General features: G+C 66.1%; 2 protein-coding genes and 1 long non-coding RNA gene across 5 annotated transcripts; 1 reads left to right on the plus strand and 2 right to left on the minus strand.

The window, feature by feature from the left end:
• Nucleotides 1-1774: 1774 nt before the first annotated feature.
• LOC311633677 lies at nucleotides 1775-2913 on the plus strand. The gene is made up of 2 exons (XR_014796994.1): nucleotides 1775-1972; nucleotides 2004-2913. It is a non-coding gene; the product is annotated as an uncharacterized lncRNA (long non-coding RNA).
• Nucleotides 2914-3358: 445 nt separating this feature from the next.
• Nucleotides 3359-13784, minus strand: SHISA7 (shisa family member 7). Its single transcript, XM_084906402.1, has 6 exons — nucleotides 13671-13784; nucleotides 8438-9164; nucleotides 7151-7305; nucleotides 6945-7010; nucleotides 5626-5775; nucleotides 3359-4112 (listed from the first exon to the last, which is right to left on the minus strand). The coding sequence occupies exons 2-6, from the start codon at nucleotides 9112-9114 to the stop codon at nucleotides 3490-3492; spliced, it is 1671 nt and encodes a 556-aa protein (XP_084762528.1). The 5' UTR covers nucleotides 9115-9164; nucleotides 13671-13784; the 3' UTR covers nucleotides 3359-3489.
• Nucleotides 13785-13987: 203 nt separating this feature from the next.
• On the minus strand, nucleotides 13988-20032 carry ISOC2 (isochorismatase domain containing 2). Of its 3 annotated transcripts, XM_084906606.1 has the most exons (7): nucleotides 19918-19990; nucleotides 18192-18218; nucleotides 17938-18075; nucleotides 16736-16945; nucleotides 16408-16478; nucleotides 16133-16250; nucleotides 13988-14382 (listed from the first exon to the last, which is right to left on the minus strand). In XM_084906606.1, the coding sequence occupies exons 3-7, from the start codon at nucleotides 18070-18072 to the stop codon at nucleotides 14302-14304; spliced, it is 615 nt and encodes a 204-aa protein (XP_084762732.1). In that variant the 5' UTR covers nucleotides 18073-18075; nucleotides 18192-18218; nucleotides 19918-19990; the 3' UTR covers nucleotides 13988-14301. The 3 variants fall into 3 exon arrangements, with proteins under 3 accessions (XP_084762732.1, XP_084762731.1, XP_084762730.1); XM_084906605.1 differs by lacking the exon at nucleotides 18192-18218 and having other exon boundaries at nucleotides 19918-20032; XM_084906604.1 differs by lacking the exon at nucleotides 18192-18218 and having other exon boundaries at nucleotides 16408-16550; nucleotides 19918-20032.
• Nucleotides 20033-21415: the final 1383 nt, after the last annotated feature.

Genomic DNA, 21415 nt, shown 5'->3' on the forward strand with positions numbered 1-21415 from the left:
AGCTGGCTCTGTCTGGGGGAAGTCACAGTCTGCTCAGGGCCCCAGCACGGGGGCCCCTGGAAGGGATGGGGGTCCGCGGGAGGAGCTGTAAGCATGGCGTCAAAACTGGCGCTGGGCCTAGGGAGGTGGGGGGGCCGTGCCCCGTGTTCCCTCCGTGTTTGTGGGAGCCAGAGGCTGAGTAGGGGTGAACGGAGGTGCCAGTACTGGGGCCAGGGGAGACAAGGAGGAGGGAAGGACCCAGAGGAGGGAAAATAGCCCCTCCTGCCTGGCCCTGGGGGCTGGGGAGGGGACGTGTAGCCCTTTAAGAGTAGGGGAATGGCTGCTCCCCCACAGCATGGCTGTGTACAAAGAAAACGGGGGGGGGGGGGGGAGAAGGGGGGATTGTGTATTAGGTGTTGGCAAATCCCGAAAGCCCTGGGGCCCTCCGGGGTGCGTGGGGAGACGGAGGAGAGGACGCAGAGAGGGCGAGGGGCCCCCACACGTGGCGTGGGCAATGGCATGGCTGTCCAGTTGTGCCTGCCCCAGGACAGGCCACGGAGGACATCACTGAAGGCCCGGGGATGGCAGCTGTGGCCCAGCCCCCAGGAGACTCAGGAGGGCGGGCGAGGCCCAGGCCGGTGGGGACAGGTAGGAGGGGCCGGGCCAGGGCAGTGACCTTGCCCAGGGCTGGGAAGCTCACCCCCTCTGGTGAGAAGAGGTTGCCATGGTGACCCGTCACTGAACAGATAGTTGGGTGAAGGTCAGTGAGTTGTCAGGAGGGCCTGGATGCCCTCGCAGGAGGGGTGGGGGGGGCAGTCAAGGCCAAGTCTGTGGTGGGGTTGGTGCAGGCATCAGCCTAAGCCTGGAGTGAGGCAGTGACATCATCAAGGGGGCCGGAGTAGGTGTGGTGTCATCGGAGGGGTCCCTACCCTAATCTAGAGGCAACGGGAGGATGGCCTGCGTTGAGCCGGGTTCCCATGGGAACAGCGGTCGGTGCCACCTGACCCAGAAGACAGTTGGAATACAGCTGCTGCAGGACTTCACTCCCAAGATGAGGGGTACTGGGAGATGGTCCAAGGTTGAAGTGCATCCTGGGAAATGATGGCACCACTGGGGGTCCTGGATCCTGGGAGATGATGGCACAGCTGTGGTGGATCCTGGGAGATGATGGCATGGCTGTAGAGGATCATGGGAGATGGTGGCATGGCTGTGGTGGATCCTGGGAGATGATGGCATGGCTGTAGAGGATCATGGGAGATGGTGGCATGGCTGTGGTGGATCCTGGGAGATGATGGCATGGAGAGGATGGCATGGCAGTGGTGGATTATGGGAGAGGATGGCATGGCTGTGGTAGGTCCTGGGAGAGGATGGCATGGTTGTGGTGGATTCTGGGAGATGGTGGCATGGCTGTGGTGGATTCTGGGAGATGATGGCATGGCTCTGGTGGGTCCTGGGAGATGGTGGCACGGATGTGGTGGATTATGGGAGATGATGGCACGGCTTTGGTGGGTTATGGGAGACGGTGGCATGGTTAAGGTGGATTCTGGGAGATGTGACACCATTGGGGTTTCTGGGTCCGGGGAAGGGGTGTCATGATTGTGGTGGACCCCAGCAGATGATGACCCCGTGGTTGAAATGGGTCCTGGGACAGCACTGGAGCTGTGGGGGTGACGCCATGACTGCAGTGTATCCTGGGAGGCGGGGACACCATGGCGGTGGATCCATGGAGACGTGGATTATGGTTGGCGTGGGTCCCACAGGTGGATGGCACCGCAGTTGCGGGGAATGTGGCGTGACCGGTCCTGGCAGAGGACGCCGCCATCGGCCGCAGTGGGTTCTGGAAGGCAGTGACGTCCTGGTCACGGAGAACTCTTGGAGAGAGACCCCGCCAGCGGCGGGGCGCCCGGGAGGACGGCACAGTGGCTGCGGAGCAGCATGGGAGGTGGAGACGCCGCTGGCCACGGGGAAGCGCGGGCGGAGGCGACCCTCCGTGGTCACGTGGGCCCCGGAAGAGGAGGACGCAGCCGTGCTGCATCCTGGGAGATGCAGATCCGCTAGGTCGGCGGGGATGATGCCACGGGCCTGGCAGCATCTGGCCCCGGCGCCGTCACCAGTGGTGGAGGACGTCATCAGCAGCAGCAGCAGCGGCCCCCTCCCGGCCCAGCAGGCGGCCAGGGCCTCGTTGACAGAAGCAGTGACGTCTCTAGTATGGCAGAGGGGTGACGCCGGCCTTGGGGACACCGCTGTCTCAGGACCCCGAGGCTGGTGGGCCAGAGGCGCCAGCCTGGGCATCCCGGCTTCTGGGAACCACCCAGGAGGTGACGTCACTGCCCAGGCTGGGACCCCGCCCACCTCCCCTCAGAGGGGCGTCCGGTGGGGATCCCGCAGGCCAGGCCACTGGGGCCGGCCGGGGGAGTCACGGGGGACAAGGCAGAAACTGGTGACGCCATCACGGGTGACGGCCCCCCAGGGCGGGCAGTGTCTCTGGTGATGACATCACGGCATGGGGACCCAGCCTCAGACGGGAGCGGGGTCCTCATTGCAAACACCTTGGGGAGACCTCTCTGGATGGGGCAGCCTCCCCAGTGGTGGCATGTCTTCTGGTGACACCTCAGATCGGGGCACTTCCTCAGGGACCCCGGGCACACCCTGCCCCTCGCGGCATGGCGGCGGCGGCAGCCAGGGGTCTCACGCTCAGAGCCGCGGGGTCCTGGGGTGACATCACAAAAGGGCTCTCAGCTCTGGCCACGAACCCCCCGGAAGAGGCACAGTCCCTCAGATGATGTCATCGGGAAGGCACCTTCTCTGGTGGTAGCATCACAGGCAGGAAGGAGGCGAGTCCTATGATGACGTCACGGGAAGGGCGGGGCCTCGAGGCCGGCCCCTGCGGTGCGTGTACCAGCAAGATGGCTTTGTCTGAAGGATGACGTCACAGGCAGAGGCATCTTCCCTGGAGGAAAGGGTTTTCCTGCGGACGATGCTGATGTCAAGAGGCCTTCGGGGGCCAGAGGGATGTCAGGGGGCGAGACTGGTCTCTGCACTGCCATCTCAGGAAGGAACGCTCGTCTCCAGGGATGACGCCATAGGACAAGGCGTTGTCTCCGCCAGCCATGACGTCACAAGAAGGGAGTGTGTGATGACATCATGGGGCATGGCCTGGAGGGATGACCTCAGGGCTGGGCCTCTTCCCCTGCGATGGCCTCACGGGAAGGTCTGGCCCCGGTGCTGACCTTGTGGCCAGCGACAACCTCACGGGCAAGCCTCTTCCTCTGTGATGACGTCATGGGAAGGAGGTCTTGCCTCAAACAGTGACATAGGAGGAGGGGTCTCAGCTGCTGTGACATTCTAGGAAGAGGCCTGGTCTCCGCTGGGTGACGGGTCCATTCAAAGCAGTGTCCGCAGAGGCCGCAGGCGGATCCGGTCCGGGCCCTGGGGTGCGTCTGGGATCCGGGCTGAGCGGGGCAGGGGAGGGGAGGGGAGGGCCGCCGGGCCGCAGCCCCGCCCCCGGCCTCAGACCGTCACCTCGTTCTTGCTGGCCGTGCGCAGGTGCTGCGGCAGGTGGTGGCCCGGGATGAACTGCAGCTGCTCCAGCGTGCCCTGGCGCTGGAAGGGCGGCCGGCCGGCCAGCGCGCCCCCGCCGCCCGCGTCCGCCAGCCAGGGCGGCTGCGCGGCGTGCAGGTGGTGGTGGTGGTGCGCGTGCAGGCCGGGCGGCAGCCCGTGCAGCGGCGTGGACGGCCCGCCGGGCCCGAGCAGCAGGTTGGAGTGCGAGGCGGCCAGGCCGGCGCGGGCGGAGTCGGGCGGCCCGGGGCTGCGCGGCGGGGACAGCAGGTGCTCGCGGCTCTGGCGCAGGGCGTCCGGCGAGGACAGCAGCAGGTGCTCCTGCGACACCAGGCGCGCGCGCGGCAGCGTGAACTCGTAGCGCGAGCGGCCGCCGTCGCCCAGCAGGTGCTCCTGCGACATGACACGCCGCGGGTGGGGCGCGGGCGCCGGGCCCAGCTCGTCGGCGCCGCCCCAGTCCGCGCGGTAGCCGCCGCCGGTGCCCGGGCGCCGCAGCGTGTGCAGGGGCAGCGTCCCGCGGGGCACGTCCCCCAGGTGCCAGCGCTTCAGGTACGCCTCGTCCAGGTCCTTCTCGGCTGGGGGCGGGGGAGAGGGGGCGGAGGTCAGCCCCAGCCCCAGCCCGCCCGGCGCCTCCCCTCCCCCGGCTCCCCTACATCCCAGCCCCCAGCGCTGCACCCGCACCCCCACCCCTCCACCCCCACGGGGACCCTCAGGCCATCAGCCTGGGCAGGGGCACAACTTAATCAGATCCACCAGGCTAGCCCCTGACCAGTGGTGCTCAGTGGTTAGAGCATAGGCCTGGGAACTCGAGGGTCCCAGGTTCGGTTCCGGTCAGGGTATGTGCATTGGTTGTGGGCTCAATCCCCAGTAGGGAGTGTGCAGGAGGCAGCTGATCGATGTTTCTGACTCTCTAACCCTCTCCCTTCCTCTCTGTAAAAAATCAATAAAATAGAAAGAAAAAAAAAAGAACAACCAGGCTAGCGATGTGACCAAAACACAGACTCCCAGGCATGGGGACTTTTATTTTGTCTCCCAGTAGCTCTTTTGGGAGCAGAACCCACCGCCTGCTTTTAAAAAAAAAAAAAAATTTAATACATTTTTTATTGATTTCCGAGAGGAAGAGTGAGGGAATGAAACATCGATGCGTCTGAGAGATAATCATTGACCAGCTGCCTGCTGCACGCACTCCCACTGGGGATCGAGCCCACAACCCAGGCCTGTGCTCTTGACCGCAATCAAACCCGGGACCCTTCAGTCTGCAGGCAGCCGCTCCATCCACTGAGCCACACCAGCCAGGGCCCAATGCCTGCTTTTGAGGGAGCATTCCTCTTCTCCCCTCTCCCGCCCCAGTCCTGCAGCAGTGCGTCCTGTGAAGTCAGTTTTATGGATAGTGACCAGCATTTTGAAAAAATGAAATAGCGCCCTAACCAGGGTGGGTCAGTGGTTAGAGCTCTGGCCTGCCCACCGGAGGGTCTCAGATTCGATTTCTGGTCAAGGGCAGGTGCCCCGGTTGGGGGTTCAGTGCCAGCCCCCAGTTGAGGTGTGTGTAGGAGGCAACCCATTGATGTGTCTCTCTCATACCAATGTTTCTCTCTCTCCGCCTCTCGTCCACTCCCTCTGAAAATCAATAGAAAAAAACTCACTCTGGGGGTGAGGATTGAAAAGCACAGAAAATTCTCTTCACCAGAAGGCATCCCCCATCCGAAGGGAGTGAGGGGGCTGGTTCCCATGTTGTTTTCGGCTGTCTGTGTGTGTGTGTGTGTGTGTGTGTGAGAGAGAGAGAGAGAGAGAGAGAGAGAGAGAGAGAGAGCGAGCGAGCGCGCGTGAGCATGGGTGCATGCGCTTAAAGTCTTATTTCTGCTCATTGCAAATGCAAGTCCTGATAAACGCAGTAGATCCTGGTCCTGGGGCGGCACACCATGAATTTGCATTTTAAAAAGCTCCCCAGGTAATTCTGATGCAAATATGCTTCCGGTAATCCCGGAACAAGCTTGCAGAGGGAAGCTAAGCCATTGGAGAGCGGTCGGACCACTGTCCGCGGTCCTGAACCTCCGCCGGGGCCCCGACCCCGCCCTTCCGGGGACTCACCCAGCCTCTTGAGGGAGGAGTAGCGGTTGAGCTCGGATTTCACCGCAGCCTCGTAGGAGGGGGGCAGATGCGAGAGGTTGTGGAAGGACCGAGAGCAAGACAGCGTGGAGTAATGCAGGTTGGGGCTGGGCGGTGGGGCGGCCCTCCAGTCTGGGGCAGAGAGCAAGCTGGGCTCAGTCCACCCCGCCTCCCTCAGACCCAGGAGCCCAGGCCCCCAGCCCTCCTCCCGCAGACCCAGGAGCCCAGCCCTCCTCCCTCAGACCCAGGAGCCCAGTCCCCAGCCCTCCTCCCTCAGACCCAGGAGCCCAGGCCCCCAGCCCTCCTCCCTCAGACCCAGGAGCCCAGACCCCCAGCCCCTCCTCCCTCAGACCCAGGAATCCAGGCCCCCAGCCCTCCTCCTCCCTCAGACCCAGGAATCCAGGCCCCCAGCCCTCCTCCCTCAGACCCAGGAGCCTAGGCCCCCAGCCCCTCCTCCCTCAGACCCAGGAATCCAGGCCCCCAGCCCTCCTCCCTCAGACCCAGGAGCCCAAGCCCCCAGCCCCTCCTCCCTCAGACCCAGGAGCCCAGGTCCCCAGCCCCTCCTCCCTCAGACCCAGGTGCCCAGGCCCCAGCCCCTCCTCCCTCAGACCCAGGAGCCCAGGTCCACAGCCTCCTCCTCCCTCAGACCCAGGAGCCCAGGCCCCCAGCCCCTCCTCCCTCAGACCCAGGAGCCCAGGCCCCAGCCCCTCCTCCCTCAGACCCAGGAGCCCAGGCCCCCAGCCCTCCTCCTCCCTCAGACCCAGGAGCCCAGCCCCCAGCCTCCTCCCTCAGACCCAGGAGCCCAGGCCCCCAGCCCTCCTCCTCCCTCAGACCCAGGAGCCCAGGCCCCCAGCCCTCCTCCCTCAGACCCAGGAGCCCAGGTCCACAGCCCCTCCTCCCTCAGACCCAGGGAGCCCAGGCCCCCAGCCCTTTAGGGAGTTATATGTCTGATCCAAGCCCCTCAGAGCTTTTGCTGTCCAGGCTGTCTCTGCCCACACCAGGAGAGGTAGGGAAGGAGGACACGTCGCAGGAGGAGGAGCAACAGGCCCTGGCTCAGCACCCGCTGGGTGCCCTCCCCAGCCTGGGGGGTGGACTCCTGCATCTCCCCACCAACGGGGCTGGGAGAGCCGGCTGCTTGGGGTGTCCATGTGGGAAGCGGAGGCTGGCTTGGTGACCCGGACGGACTGTGAGGGCCGGCTCCCAGGGCCTCACCCCCTGCTCGGTCCCAGGCACCCGCTCGAGGGTGTTCGGGGGACGGAGGGAGAGGGGCCCCGTGTCCCCCGCCCGGCCCTGGCGCCTACCCAGCGTGGTGGCGTGGTGCGTGGGGCTGCTGACGTTCAGGTGCAGGTAGTTGTGGTGCAGGTTGTCTGCGGGGCCGAGAGGGAGGCGGCGTCACCACCATCGCCCCTCCCCGCCGTGCCCAGGCCGGCCCCACCCGCTGCTCCTCCGCCCCACCTGCCCCTGTGCTGCCCGCACTCTGCCCAGAGCCCCCCCAGGTCCCGCTCACCGAGGTTGGAGGGCTTCATGGTGTTGTAGAGGTTCTTGGGCGTCCTCGGGGCCATACTGTCGGGACCCCCGACCCCCGGGGTCAAGGAGCTGCTCCGAGCCCGGTCCGGACGGGCCCCGGGTCCCGCCTGATGCCTCAGCATGTCCACCAGCGCCCTGCAGGGGGCGGAGGGATGGTCAGTGGCCGGAGGATGGGGGCGCGGGCGGGAGGACCCAGGCTTTTTCCCCTCTCTGTCCTCACCTTTGGGGGGGCATCTGTCAGCTCAGCTCGGTTGGGGCTTCCCGCCTTTGGCCACGCCCCTCGCTAAGGGCTATCTGAGCTCTGTCCCCCCAAAGGTTCCTGGGACCACACTCCCGCCTGACCGCCCCTTCCCCGTCCATCTCCCCATCCATGTGGACCCCGCCCACATCTCCTGTGGCCCTGCCCCGCCGTGGCCTGGAGCTCCATCCTGATTCTTCTGCAGCTTCCCCGCGGGATAAAGGCGCCCCATTCACCCAGCGCTGCAGACCCCAAACTAGAACCACCCCGGGTTTCTCTTTCTCTCTCCCTCCTCTCACGTTCCTCCGCAAGTTTCCAGATCCGACCTCCACAGTAGCTCCCACATGGAATATATATATATATATATATATAATTAATTTTTTACAGAGAGGAAGGGAGAGGGATAGAGAGTCAGAAACATCGATGAGAGAGAAACATGGATCTGCTGTCTCCTGCATACCCCCCACTGGGGATGTGCCCTTGACCGGAATCGAACCCGGGACCCTTCAGTCCGCAGACCGACGCTCCATACACTGAGCCAAACTGGTTGGGGCATCGGGCACTAACTTTCATGACAACGGTAGCCACCGTTTACCGAGGGCTTTCCGTGGGCCAGGCCTCGTTGGGAATCAACCCAGTTCATCTTCATTGCAGGCCGAATGGGTGGGGAGCATTGATTAGCCCCATTGTGCAGACGGGGAAACTGAGGCACGGATGGGGTTAAGCCAATTGCTTGGGGGGGGGGCACACAGCGCACAGGAGGCAGCAGGCCTGGAGTGCGGGGGGCCGGGCTTACCCATCAGGCCAGGGGCCTTGTTTCCTTCGCTCGTGTGTCCATCCCCAGGCTCTGGCGCCCAGAAAGCGCCCAGAAACATTTGGTGAATGAACGAGGCCTGGGACTCCCCCATTCAACAGCAGGGCGTCCGCAGGCTCTCGAGACCACGCCCCCACCCTGAAGCCCTCCCCAATGGCTCCACCCCCCGCCCCGGCCCCGCCCCAGCTCCTACCGGTCCGCCGGGGCGCACGCACCTGGGCATGTTGATGTCCCGGGGCGGCCGGGGCGCGCGGGACGCCTTGCTGAAGGCCACCTTGGCCCCGACGCCCACGGCCAGGGCGAAGCTGATGACCCCGCACACCACGTAGGCCGTGCTGCCCCCGGGGCCCTCGCCTCCGCGCATCCCGTTGCCCCCCGCCCGGCCGCCTTCCAGCCAGCCGGCCTGGCCGGGCCCGGGCCCCCCGCCCGCGCCCCCCGCGCCCCCCGCGCCCCCGGCCATGGGCGGCGGCGTGGTGGCCCAGCGCGGCGTGTCGTAGTTGGAGCAGGAGGCCTGCGCCAGGCGCATGTGGCGGTGCTCGCAGCAGAAGCGGTAGTGGCAGGTGCCGCAGCAGAAGCGGTAGGAGCCGGTGCTGCAGTTAAAGGTGGCGTCGTACTGGCCCATCACGTCGTAGTAGCCGTGGCACAGCTCCGCCGGAGGGGGCGCCCGCGCCGCCGCGCCCGCGCCGCCCGCGGGGCCGGCCCGCGTGCCATTGGCGCCCGCGCCCCCCGCGCCGCCGCCCGTCAGCGCCCCGGTGAGGCGCCGCAGGTGCGCCAGCAGCGCGGGCAGCGGGCCCGGCGGCTCGGCGCTCGTGGCGTTGGGCGGGCGCGCCGCGGCGGGGCCGGCGGCCGAGGCCAGGAGCAGCAGGGTCCCGAGGAGCAGCGGGGCCGGCATGGGGTGCGCAGGAGGCTGCCCGGGCCGCCAGGCTGAGCGGAGAACCGGGGCTGCAGCGGAGGGCGGAGAGGGAGGTCCGGAGGGCGGAGTGTGGGGACGGGTGGGCAGAGGGATGAGGAAGGGGGCCGAGGGGAGGGAGACAGGATGAGTGGAGGGGAGAGGCATGGGCCCAATGTTGGGGGACCCACGGGCGTTGGAGGAGGAGGGGCGCACGGGCGGGGGAGGGGGGCGCACCGGGCGGGGAGGGAGGGGAGGGCGGCGAACAGAATGAGACATGACAAGGGTGGATCGGAAGGACCCGCGGGGGTGATGGATGGGAGGAAAGATCGGGAAGGAGGCGTCAGACGGCGGACGGACGAGACGAGAAATAGGACGGACAGGACGGGAGTGAATGACAGCGAGGAAGAGGGCAGACGGGGTGAGAGAGGAGGGGAGGGGGAGGAGGGAGACAGGAGAGGAGTGGGTGGGGGAGGCGGAAAGGGGAGAGAGATTGCCGTTGAGAAGCTGTAGCCCAGCAGGTGGGGAGAGGGCGTGGGCCCCGGTGGGAGCTGCTGGCCACGGGCCGGCTGTGCAGCAGCACTGGGTGCGGGGGCCGCGCGTCCCCGCATCCGGGCGGACAGGATGCCCCAGGTGCTCCCAGAGGTCCTGGGCACAGCTGGCCCCCTGAGGAACCTCGGGCTTAGACCCTGAGGTCCTCAGTCACCCCACACGCTGTGTCTTTCCCTGAGCTAGACCTCATGATCAGATGTCAGGTGTCTGTCTGTCCGTCTGTCTGTCTACAAATGAGACACCAACATTCCAGCAGGTTCCTCATTTGCTGGAGCCCCCCACCCCCCGCCCCAGGCACCCAGGCCGTGGACCCCCAGTCACTGCAGGCTGCCGCCTGCAGTGGGGTTAGGGCTAGGGCTAGGGTTAGGGTGCTGGGTGAGGGCTAGGGTTAGGGTGCTAGGTGAGGGTTAGGGTGCTGGGTGAGGGCTAGGGTTAGGGTGCTGGGTGAGGGCTAGGGTGCTGGGTGAGGGCTAGGGTTAGGGTGCTAGGTTAGGGTGCTGGGTTAGGGTGGGGGGTTAGGGTTAGGGTGCTGGGTTAGGGCTAGTGCTAGGGTTAGGGTGCTGGGTTAGGGTGCTAGGTTAGGGTGCTGGGTTAGGGTGGGGGGTTAGGGCTAGTGCTAGGGTTAGGGTGCTGGGTTAGGGTGCTAGGTTAGGGTGCTGGGTTAGGGTGCTAGGTTAGGGTGCTGGGTTAGGGTGGGGGGTTAGGGTTAGGGTGCTGGGTTAGGGTGCTAGGTTAGAGCTAGTGCTAGGGTTAGGGTGCTGGGTTAGGACTAGGACTAGAGTTAGGGTGCTGGGTTAGGGCTAGTGCTAGGGCTAGGGTGCTGGGCTAGGGCTAGGGTGCTGGGTTAGGGTGGGGGTTAGGGTTAGGGTGCTGGGTTAGGGCTAGGGTTAGGGTTAGGGTGCTGGGCTAGGGTTAGGGTTAGGGTGCTGGGTTAGGGTGGGGGGTTAGGGTTAGGGTGCTGGGCTAGGGCTAGGGTTAGGGTGCTGGGTTAGGGTGGGGGGTTAGGGTTAGGGTGGGGGGTTAGGGTTAGGGTGCTGGGTTAGGGCTAGGGTTAGGGTGCTGGGTTAGGGTGGGGGGTTAGGGTTAGGGTGCTGGGTTAGGGTGGGGGGTTAGGGTTAGGGTGCTGGGCTAGGGTTAGGGTGCTGGGTTAGGGTGGGGGGCTAGGGTTAGGGTGCTGGGCTAGGGGCCGGCTGGGACCCAGAGGGGCTCTCCTCCCTCAGGAGTGAGGACTGGGCTGTGCGTTGGGGGAAGGAGCATCCTTTTCAGGCCCACACAAGGGCGCCCGCCCCCCGCCCCCCCAGCCGGGGAGCAGCATGGGCGGGCAGATGCCTCACCTGTGGGAAGGCCCCCGGCTGCAGGGACACACTCTCCCTCCGCGACAGACCCCACTGCCTCCCCCTGCGCATCTGTGCTCACACCCAGGACACAGCACCAGCCACTGACAACTGGGGGGGGCGGGGAGGAGTGACACAGCCCCTCAGACCCAACACCACACACACACACACACACACACACACACACACACACACACACACGCAGCTCATGCCTCCGGATGCGTGCAGGGCACCACCTACTGGTGGGAAGGGGACACACAGCCCTAACCCAGCATCCTAACCCTAGCACTAGCCCTAACCCAGCACCCCGGGGGTAGACTGAGTGGCCAGCAGACCCGGGACACAGGGGACCGAGTCTGTCCTTAAAACTCATACAACAGAACTCACACACACACACACACACACACACACACACACACAGGAGACAGCACAGGGCACCCACACAGCGTCCCAGACACAACACGCATCCGGAGGGCCCTCCTGGAGCCTGCTCTCAGCACACCGGCCCCACGCGGACACGGCCACCCGTGTCGGCATGTTCGGCCCCAGCACGCAGGACCCGGACACAACTCAGACCCGACCATGCCACGCCGGGGCCACACACAGCTCAGGAACACGGGCAAGGCCCTGCCCCAGCCAGCTTCACGCGGAAGGACACGCAGCCACAGCATCACAGCCCCAAGTCATGCAAGCTTGGGTGGGGTGCACACATGTGCACACACACCCTCCCCAGTGGAGGAGATTTGGGAAGCAGGCATGTGACACCCCCCCACACACACACAACTGCACCCCTGCACGCACCCCTGCTCACTCACACACACTTTTCTCCCCCACAGGTGGAGAGGTGGGGCCCCCCCCCGCCCCCTCTCCCCACTCCCTGCACCCCGCATGCCCAGCGGCTCAGACCCAGAAGTCTGCTGGCCCCCCAGCCCTAAGTGACATAGATGGATGGACAGAGGAGCCAGCTGGAGGATTGGGGGGGTCCCCCAGCAGGCCCCACTGGTCCTTGCACTCTTGAAGACCCCCTCCTCCACCTGCCACCCTGCACAGCACTTTGCCCCGACCTCTGGCCCCACCCCCTCCTGCCCCTGCCGGCTGGAGTGGGCAGCCGGGGCTGGGGGGCTGGGTGTTGGGGGGCAGGTGAGCTGACTGGGAGGAGCCTGGAGGGGGTGATTGGGAGAGATGAAGCAGGACCCGGGAGGACAGGGAGAAGGACCGCGGGAGGGGGGACAGAGGCCCCCAGAGGGGGGCAGAGACTCAGAGAAAAAGCGGGCCGGGCCCCGGGGAGCTGGGCGCTGGAGGGGTCTGCAGGGCTGGATCTCCTGTCTGAGGCAGAGGCGGGCCGGTGGACAGGGGTCCTGACGCCTAGGAAGGGGGTGAGGGCGGTTCGGGGCTGGGAGATGGAAAGCTGCCAAGAGGAGGCGGGCCAGCAGGTGGGGGGTCGGGGGGAGACATGGGGGGTGTGGGGGTGTGGAGGAAGACATGGAGGGCTGGGAGGGGTCCTGTGGGGAGCGGAGGGAGACATGGAGGGGTCCTGGGCTTGCTGCCCCCACTCCCCCGCCCCCTCCCCGTGGAGGCGGGGACTGGGGGAGAGACGGAACTCTGAGGCTCACAGCACTCCGCAGCGGCCCAGACCCCGGCCCCGCGGCCCCGCCTGCAGCCCGTGGTCCCTGGGCCTCCGGGGGCCGTGCCTCCTGGTCCACCCGCGGCGGGGCGGCCTCTGGCGGGATGCGCCCTGGGTCCTGGTCCCTGGGGTGTCTAGACGCGTCTCCTCGCCCGCATCTCTGCGTCTCTGTCTAGGTCCCCGGCTGCGCCTGAGTGTTTTCCGGCCGCCAGCATCCCCCCTGCCCTCTGTCCGTCTGTCCATCCTGTCTGTGTCTCCGTCTGCACATGCCCGTCTCTGTGCCTCTGATCCCGCATCTGTCTCTTGCCCAGGTGTGCTGTCTACAGATCTGTCCCTATGCATGTCTCTGTGTCCCCCTCCGGACCCCAGCCTCCCTCCCGGTCCCCCTCTCTCCCTCGCCCGGTCTGCAGGCGCGGGCAGGGGGGCGCTGCGGAGCGAGCTGTGTTCCTGGCGCAAAATAGACTCCTGTTGCCATGGCGACGCGAGCGCGGCCTCCCGGACGCGATGCTCCCGGCTGGGGCTGAGGAGGGGGGACCTGGATCCGGAAGGCGGGGGCCAGGGGCGCCAGCGCCGGGCCCCAGGGGCTCCCGGAGGAAGAGCTGGGGCTCCTAGGTCCCTGGGGAGGGGGTTGCTGGGTGTTGGGATGCGGGCTCCCGGCCTTCGGGGGGGGAGGGGGGCGGTCTCGGTTCGGGGCTAGTGGGCTCTGGCTCCCCAGTGGGGGCGGACCGGCTGTGAGCGCTGATGCCTGGGTTCTCGGGGGACTCGGTTGCCTTCCTAGGTCCCCAAGGTTGGGGGCGGATGGGGACCAAGGACTGCGAATCTCAAGGAGTTGAGGGGCCTTGATTGGGGGGGGCGGTGTCGGTAGAATCCCGGCTCCCAGATTTCTAAGGGAGCTGCAGAATCCCGGAGCCCCGGTGTGGGTCCCCTGCCCCCTGCGACCACTCAGATAGAGGTGTCTGTCCTCCCTCCCATCCGTCCATCCGCATGCCAGTCTCCTCCTCCCTCCGGTCCCCACGACCCCGTGCCTCAGTTTCCCCCTCCGCGCTCACCTCACTTTCCGACGCGGGACCCTCGGGGAAGCTGGGGCGGCGGCGTTGGAGACCGGCCGGGGGCGGCGGCGCGAGCGCGTGTCTGCAGCCGCCGGGCGGGCTGCGCGCAGGCGGGGGGCGGCGGGCGGCGCGCGGGGGCCCCGCGGGCGCTGCTTCCCCGAGCAGCTGTGCCGGGCGGCCCTCGCCTTCCCCCGGCGCCGCTGGTAGCTGTGAGGAGGCGCCGCCCCCTCTCCACCTGCTGGGGACCCCTCTCCCCGCCCCCCGCAGCCCCCCGCAGCCCCCGGGATACCCCCCAAACCCAAGAATGGTTCGGTCCACAGCCACATCGGGGTTTATTCGCGAGCCCGGGTCCCACACAGCCCGTGACACGCCTCCCCCCCCCTTCCCGGCCCTTGAAGGGGCCTGGGGCCGAGCCCCGCCCCCAGCTCGGCTCCGCCAACGGCCGCCGGCTTCCAGGGGCTCATTTGCATTTCCGGGAGCCGCCGCCCAATAGCAGGGCAGCACCCGCCTCCGCTCCCGAGGGGCGGCGCTCCCGGCGGACTGCACCACTCCTGGGATCCAGGGATGGGGAGGGCGCTTCCACCGCGGCCGGTGACAGGAAGGGGAGGCCTCCCGCCGGCGGAGGGGGAGCTCAGCGGAGGAGGGGGTTCTGGCCTTGGAAGAGGCCGAGCAGCCCGCTGTCCGGGGCGGGCTCCTTGATGATCTTCTGGATCTGCAGAGAGAGGAGGGTGTCAGGAAGTGCCCAGGGTCCCGGCTTCCAGGGCGGATCCGAGGGGCACTGCCCCTCTTCTCCTTCGCCCTCTGGGCAGCAAACGGCCATGCTAACCGCTCCCTCTTCTCAGAACTTCTCCTGGGGCCTCCCTCTCACCGCCCACCCGAGTCTGCGCCCGATCGCCTGCCCTTTGCCTGCTTTGCTGGCTTGGGCTGCTGAGAGCCATGGGCTTGGCCCTAGCTGGTGTGGTTCAGTGGATAGAGCATCAGGCGGCGGACTGAAGGGTCCTGGGTTCGATTCCAGCCAAGGGCACGTACCTCAGTTATGGGCTCCCCCCACCCCAGCATGTGCAGGAGGCAACCAATCAGTGTGTCCCTCTCACATTGACCTTTCTGTCTCTGCCCCTCCCGCCCATTCTCTCTAAAAAATCAATGGACACATGCCCTGTTGGATGATGGGCTTTGTCTCGGGGCCCATCTATACTTTCTTCTTCTTCAGTCATCTCAATGCCCCACCTCCAAACCCAGCCCGCGCCTGGCCCCTCACTCCGGACTCATTTATCCACTGCCTCTGGGTGCTGGCTGCCCCGGGACCTCTCTGACTCTCAGTTCAGCCCCTCGGTAGGTACCAGCCCACCCTGGGTGCCCTCTCCCAAAGCCCCACCTGGCACCCACCAGTGAGCCCCAGTGGCCGGCAGAAAGCAAGCAGGAAAGGCAGAGCCCGCGTCCTCACTGCGGTCCTCCTCCCCAGTCCCCACACCTGCCCAACCGCAGCACGAGGCCCCTGGCTGCCCCTCGCTGAAAGCCCCGGACCCTGAGGACCTGGCCTGGCTCCGCGAGGCTCCCCTCCCCACAGCCCAGCACTCAGCGCCTGACAGGCCCGGGATGAGGCAAGTCCCTCGTGTGAGTGTGTGTGTCCCGCCAGGCCTTTGCCCCAGCTGTCCCTCTGCCGGGAGCACTTTCCGGATGACCGGCTGCTCCTCCCCCTGCAGGTCTCCACTTCAAGGGCCCCACCCCACCCCCAAGGGCCTCCCGCTGCTTTCTATCTGGTTTCTCACACTCTCCCCACGCTCCCGCCAGCTCCGGCCACAGTGTGTCAGGGGCACTGACTGGCTTTTGCTGCTGCCCCAGGCCTGTCCCAGTGGCTGGCACACAGTAGGCGCTCCATAAAGGCTCAGGACTGAGAGGAGAGGAGGGCAGAGCCCAGAGGGCCAGGGATGTCCAATCCGGGCATGTCCTCCTGTGCCCCCGCAGGCCCAGGGCGGGCGCATGGGAACCGCCCGGTCAGGCTCCACTGCCAGCCAAGCCCCGGGAGGGGAGGTGGCGCGGAGGCTGGACCTGCGTGCCAGCGGCCGGGGGAGGGGGGCGGCGGAGGGTCCGGGGCCCCACCTCCAGGGCCCCTGCTGGGCTGTCCTTTCCCGTGTCTGCCTGGCGCCCTCCACGCCTCAGCCACCTTCTCCCAGCTTCCTAGACCGTCCTGTGCAAGCCCCTCGCTGCCTGCGGCCTCCTCCCCTCCTCTCTCTCCCTCCCTCGCTCTCCTCTCCCTCCCCCTCTCCCTCTCTCCAGTCCTCACTGCCCACCAGCCGCTTCTTATTGATAACGATTGACGGGGTGACTCCCGGAGCGGAGCCCCTCTGGAGGCGGCAGCCTTCTGTGTTCCGGATGTGCCTGTTCCCGATGCATCGGAGAGACGAGGTGGGCGCCGGGAGACGTGCCCGGTGCACGGGGGGGGGGGGGCTGGGAGCCAGTACCTCCTTGAACTGGGGGTGCGCGGCGTCCCCAACGAGCTGCAGGATGAGCCCCTCGCTGGTGGAGAGGAAGGCGCCGCTCTGCCGCATCCGGGCCAGTGCCACCAGGCGGTCCACCTGGCTGCGGGCGGGGTCAGCGTGGATGGCCGGCCGGCCCGGCCGGGCCCCGGCCCCGGCCCCGGCCCCCCGCCCCCGGCCCCGGCCCGGCCCCCGGCCCCCGGCCCGGCCCCCGGCCCCTTCCACAGAGCCCCGGCCACCCCCCGGGCACCCCCCCTCACCTGCGGGAGGAGCAGGCGTCCACCACCACGTGGACCTGCAGCCCCCGATCCATGAGGTCCAGGGCTGTGTTCTGGGGCAGAGAGAGGTCAGGCCAAGCCCAGACAAGAACAGGGGTGCCGGGTGGGGACTGGGGACTGGGAGGCTGGGATGGGATGAGGGAGCTCAGGGCAGGCAGAAGCCCCCTCCCCGCTGCCCCCCGGGTTACAATGGGGTCCGCAGCGGCGAGGAGTCCTGAGTGAGGGTCAGGGGTCGGGGGTCAGGCACAGGGTCAGGCTGGGAACGCCTCTGGGAGGTTGCAGAGGAGAGGGCGGGTCAGCGGGGTCTCACCAGGATGCAGACTTGGGCCTCGATGCCGCAGAGCAGCACGGAGCGCAGCTGCGGCCGTGCGTCCAGCTCCTGCCGCGCCACGGGCACCATGCTGAAGCAGGTCTTGGCCAGGGGCCGCAGGCCCTCCGCCCCCAGCTCGGGCACCGTGGGGCCCAGGCCCTGTGGGTACTGCTCCGTCAGCACCGTGGGCACCTCCAGCAGGCGGGCCACCTGTGCGGGAGGGGCAGAGGCCCGAGCCTGAGGGAGGGCTGGATCGGGTCTGAGGGAGGAGGGGCTGATCCCCAGTCTGAGGGAGGAGGGGTTGGATCCCCAGTCTGAGGGAGGAGGGGTTGGATCGGGATCTGAGGGAGGAGGGGGCTGATCCCCAATCTGAGGGAGGAGGGGCTGGATCCCCTGGTCTGAGGGAGGAGGGGCTGGATCCCCTGGTCTGAGGGAGGAGGGGCTGGATCCCCAGTCTGAGGGAGGAGGGGTTGGATCGGGATCTGAGGGAGGAGGGGGCAGAGGCCCGAGCCTGAGGGAGGGCTGGATCGGGTCTGAGGGAGGAGGGGCTGGATCCCTCGTCTCAGGGAGGAGGGGTTGGATCGGGTCTGAGGGAGGAGGGGCTGATCCCCAATCTGAGGGAGGAGGGGCTGGATCGGGTCTGAGGGAGGAGGGGCTGGATCCCCTGGTCTGAGGGAGGAGGGGCTGGATCCCCAGTCTGAGGGAGGAGGGGCTGGATCCCCCATCTGAGGGAGGAGGGGACTGTTTCTCCTGGTCTGAGGGAGGAGGGGCTGGATCCCCTGGTCTGAGGGAGGAGGGGCTGGATCCCCTGGTCTGAGGGAGGAGGGGCTGGATCCCCAGTCTGAGGGAGGAGGGGGCTGGATCGGGATCTGAGGGAGGAGGGGCTGGATCCCCCGTCTGAGGGAGGAGGGGGCTGGATCTGGGTCTGAGGGAGGAGGGGGCTGTTTCTCCTGGTCTGAGGGAGGAGGGGCTGGATCCCCTGGTCTGAGGGAGGAGGGGCTGGATCGGGATCTGAGGGAGGAGGGGGCTGGATCGGGATCTGAGGGAGGAGGGGCTGGATCCCCCATCTGAGGGAGGAGGGGGCTGGATCTGGGTCTGAGGGAGGAGGGGGCTGTTTCTCCTGGTCTGAGGGAGGAGGGGCTGGATCGGGATCTGAGGGAGGAGGGGCTGGATCCCCTGGTCTGAGGGAGGAGGGACAGTACCTTGAGCATGCGGGCGGCCACAGAGACGATCTGGGGGAAGTAGGCCACATGGCGGAACTTCTCCTGCATGTCACACAGGAAGAGGATGGACGACCCCGGGAGGAGCCGGCCCAGGCTGGGCTTGGCAGCCGCCATGTCCTGAGGGAGGCAGGGGGCGGCCGGGGTCAGGCCGGGGGTGCGGTTTCTCTGCCCAGGGTCCCGTTCTCCATCTCCACCCGCAGCTCCCACCTGCTGCTCCCAGGGCTGGCACACACCTTTCTAGTTTGTTTAAAATATGTTTACTGATCTCAGAGAGGAAGGGAGAGGGAGGAGAGAGAATCATGGATGATGAGAGAGAATCATGGATGGGCTTCCTCCTGCACGCCGCCCACTGGGATGGAGCCCACGGCCACCGCGTCCGCCTGGCCATGGCCCGCCTGGGCCCACGCGGCTGGCTCCACCCGGGTCGCTCTGAACGCCCGCGATCAGGGTCCCGTTACGTAAGCTCTGGCACATCCGCCTGCGGGGTTCTGGGCAGCCAGGACAGTCACGATACGGAAAGGCGTTCAAACGATGGTAACAGCGGGGGGCAGGGGGCGGGAGACACAGAACAGCCTGTACTGGTGTACCAGTGCTCCGTTTGTGTCCCCAAAAAAGACGAGGGAAAGAATGTGTCCTGTGCTATGTATAGCTGCCCCGGGCAGGCTCGGAGGCAGCAGGGGCTTGTGGGGGGCGGTGGTGGATGGGACAGGGGTGGGGGGTGTCAGGGCACCCGGGGACAGTGCGAAGGCCCGGTTCTTGCTGTGCTGCTCCTTCTGACTGTTGGACAGTGTGCAACAGGCTGTGCAGTCAAGTGAGAACTCAGCCAAACCTGCCCGTGGCTGATCCCCGGGGCGGGCAGTGGCAGAGGGGTTCAGGGGGCTTGGGGGGGGGGGCGCTGGGGGGTGGTGGACGTGTAAATCTGGATGTGACTCTGCACCAGGGCGCTCACTGTGTGAGTGAAGGTATTCCAGCCGTGTGTGGGTGATGTGGCCACTTTCTTGCGTATATGGTATCCTTCCATTTAAAGTCTACGGAACATGCCGAGGCCGGTGTGGCTCAGTGGATAGAGCGTTGGCCTGAGGACTGAGGGGTCCCGGGTTCGATTCCGGTCAAGGGCATGTGCCTTGGTTGCGGGCACATCCCCGGTGGGGGGTGTGCAGGAGGCAGCTGATTGATGTTTCTAACTCTCTCCCCTCTTCTCTGTAAAAACTCAATAAAAAATATATATATTTTTAAAAGTTTTCAGAATGTAAAATAAGACGGGGGAAAATAAAGTAAAATGAATAAAATAAAATAGGGAGGCCCTGGGGGCCTGGCTGCGGGACAAGGGAGGGGAGGGAGACCCCCAGGTTTCTGGCCCATGGCTGGCAAGGCCTGCGGATTCAATTGGGGATAAGACAGGAAATTGGTGTGTGTGTGTGTGTGTGTGTGTGTGTGTGGACAGACAGATTTGGGGGTGCCGTGGGGGAGGGACGGGACGGTCCCGAACGGAGGAGGAGCCCACCGCTGGAAGAGGAAGGGCGACCCGAGGTGGGCAGTAACTTAGGGGGAACAGGTGGGGGCGCTACAGGTGGGGGGCTGCTTAGATCCCCACGAGGCCTCGGGGACGGACGTCCAAGCACCGAACGGACGTCCCGGCTGGGTGACTCTGGGCAAGTTTCACGCTCGGTCTGAACCCGTTTCCTCGGAGGAGGAGGAAGTGGGGGTCAAACCCACCCACTCCGCTGGGACGAAGGGAAACGTGTCCCGGGACGCAGAGGGCGGAGCGACCCGCGGAGGGTTCGAGGGCCGGTTGGGCAGTGCGGGCGGGAGGCCTCCCCGGCCGTGCTTTCGGGGCGTCCGGTTCCCACCTGCGAGGCGGGAAGGTCGGTCTCCCCCCGGGCGGGGCGGGCCGGTCCCCGAGGGCGCTGGGTTCGAGCCCGGCCCTCGGCCCTCCGCAGGCGTCCGGGAGTCACTCACCTTTCGGGGCCCGGACTTCCGCCGCCAGGGCCGCCCCACCCCGCCCGGTGCCAGCCCCGGTCACCGTTTGGCAGGGTCGCGACTCGTGGCCCAGCCCCCGCGCCGTCGCGTCCCGCCCCCTCTGGCCGAACTGCCCAATAGGCGCCCTCCGAGCTCTGCCCGGCCCCCGCACCTGGCCAATCCGCGAACGCCGCTCGTTGTCAGTCCTGAAAGCGTGATTGGCCCACGCCGAGGGGCGGGAAGCCAGCACCTGACCAATGGGAGGCTAGATAGGGCGTGAGTGGCGGGCGCGGGGCGGGGCAGCGCGCTGAGTGCGGAGAAGTGGGAGTCCAGCTGGGAGGTGGGTGGCGGCGCCACTGCGCTGCACAGACCCGACCCCGGAGGCTGGGGGAGGAGTGGGGGGACCCTGCCCAGGACGAGGGGGGCTTCCAACCCCCGCCTTCTTGTCTGCACAGAAACTTACAGCGGCCCACGCACTTTCCGGCCAAAGGAAGCCTGGAGCTTAGGATCCTCTCAGTCCCTGCCCGGTGGCTCAGTGGTTAGAGCGCCGGTCCCGACCCAGCACTGAAGGGTCTCGGGTTCGAGTCCAGGTCAAGGGCACGTACCTAGGTTGCAGGCCCGATCCTTGGCCCCGGTCGTGGCACGTGGGGGAGGCTGGCTACCAGTCTCTCTAAGCAATCTCTCACATGATGTTTCTCTCTCCCCCTTCCCCGCCTCTTTCCACTCTATCTAAAAGCAGGAGGATTAAAAAACAAACAAAAAAGATCCTCCCAGCCCCTATCCCCCTCAATCTGCGTTCTCCGCAGCCTCTGTTTCCCCATCTGTACAGCACCTGCCTCCTAGGGTGGGGGTCAGAGTATGTAGACTTTTTAAAATATATTTTTATTGATTTCAGAAAAGAAGGAAGAGGGAGAGGGAGATAGAAACATCAATGATGAGAGAGAATCATGGATCAGCTGCTTCCTGCACGGCCCCCACTGGGGACCGAGCCTGCAACCCCGGCCTGTGCCCTTGGCAAGAATTGAACCTGGGACCCTTCAGTCCCCAGGCCGAGGCTCTATCCACTGAGCCATACCAGCTAGGCCTAGTATGTAGACTTTTTGCTTGGAAATGGGGTTGAGAGGGACACAGAGAGAACTTCCCCTCGTTCTTGGAATAAAATCCAAATTACTCCTAGTTCACGGCCTTTGTCACCCTCCCCCTCTCCCCTCCCCCTCCCCCCCTGTCCCCTACTAGCTCCACTCCAGCCACGCTGGCCCCACTGCTGTTCCCCAAGGCTCCACCCCAGGGCCTTTTCATGTGCTGTTCCTGCTGCCTGGAACCCAGACCTTCTCACAGGCGGTTTCTTCTTTGTCCTTCAAGGCTTCCTCTGACCACCCGCTGTCAGATACCACTCAGTAAGGTCGAAGTTTTTTTTATCTTCTTCAGAACCCTGATTCCAATCTAAAATTGGAGATTTATCTCGCGTTTAAAAGTGTATGCATAGCCGAAACCGGTT

The sequence above is a fragment of the Pipistrellus hanaki genome, assembly GCF_964339955.1.
Source record: "Pipistrellus hanaki genome assembly, chromosome: 15".
Lineage (NCBI taxonomy): Eukaryota > Metazoa > Chordata > Mammalia > Chiroptera > Vespertilionidae > Pipistrellus > Pipistrellus hanaki.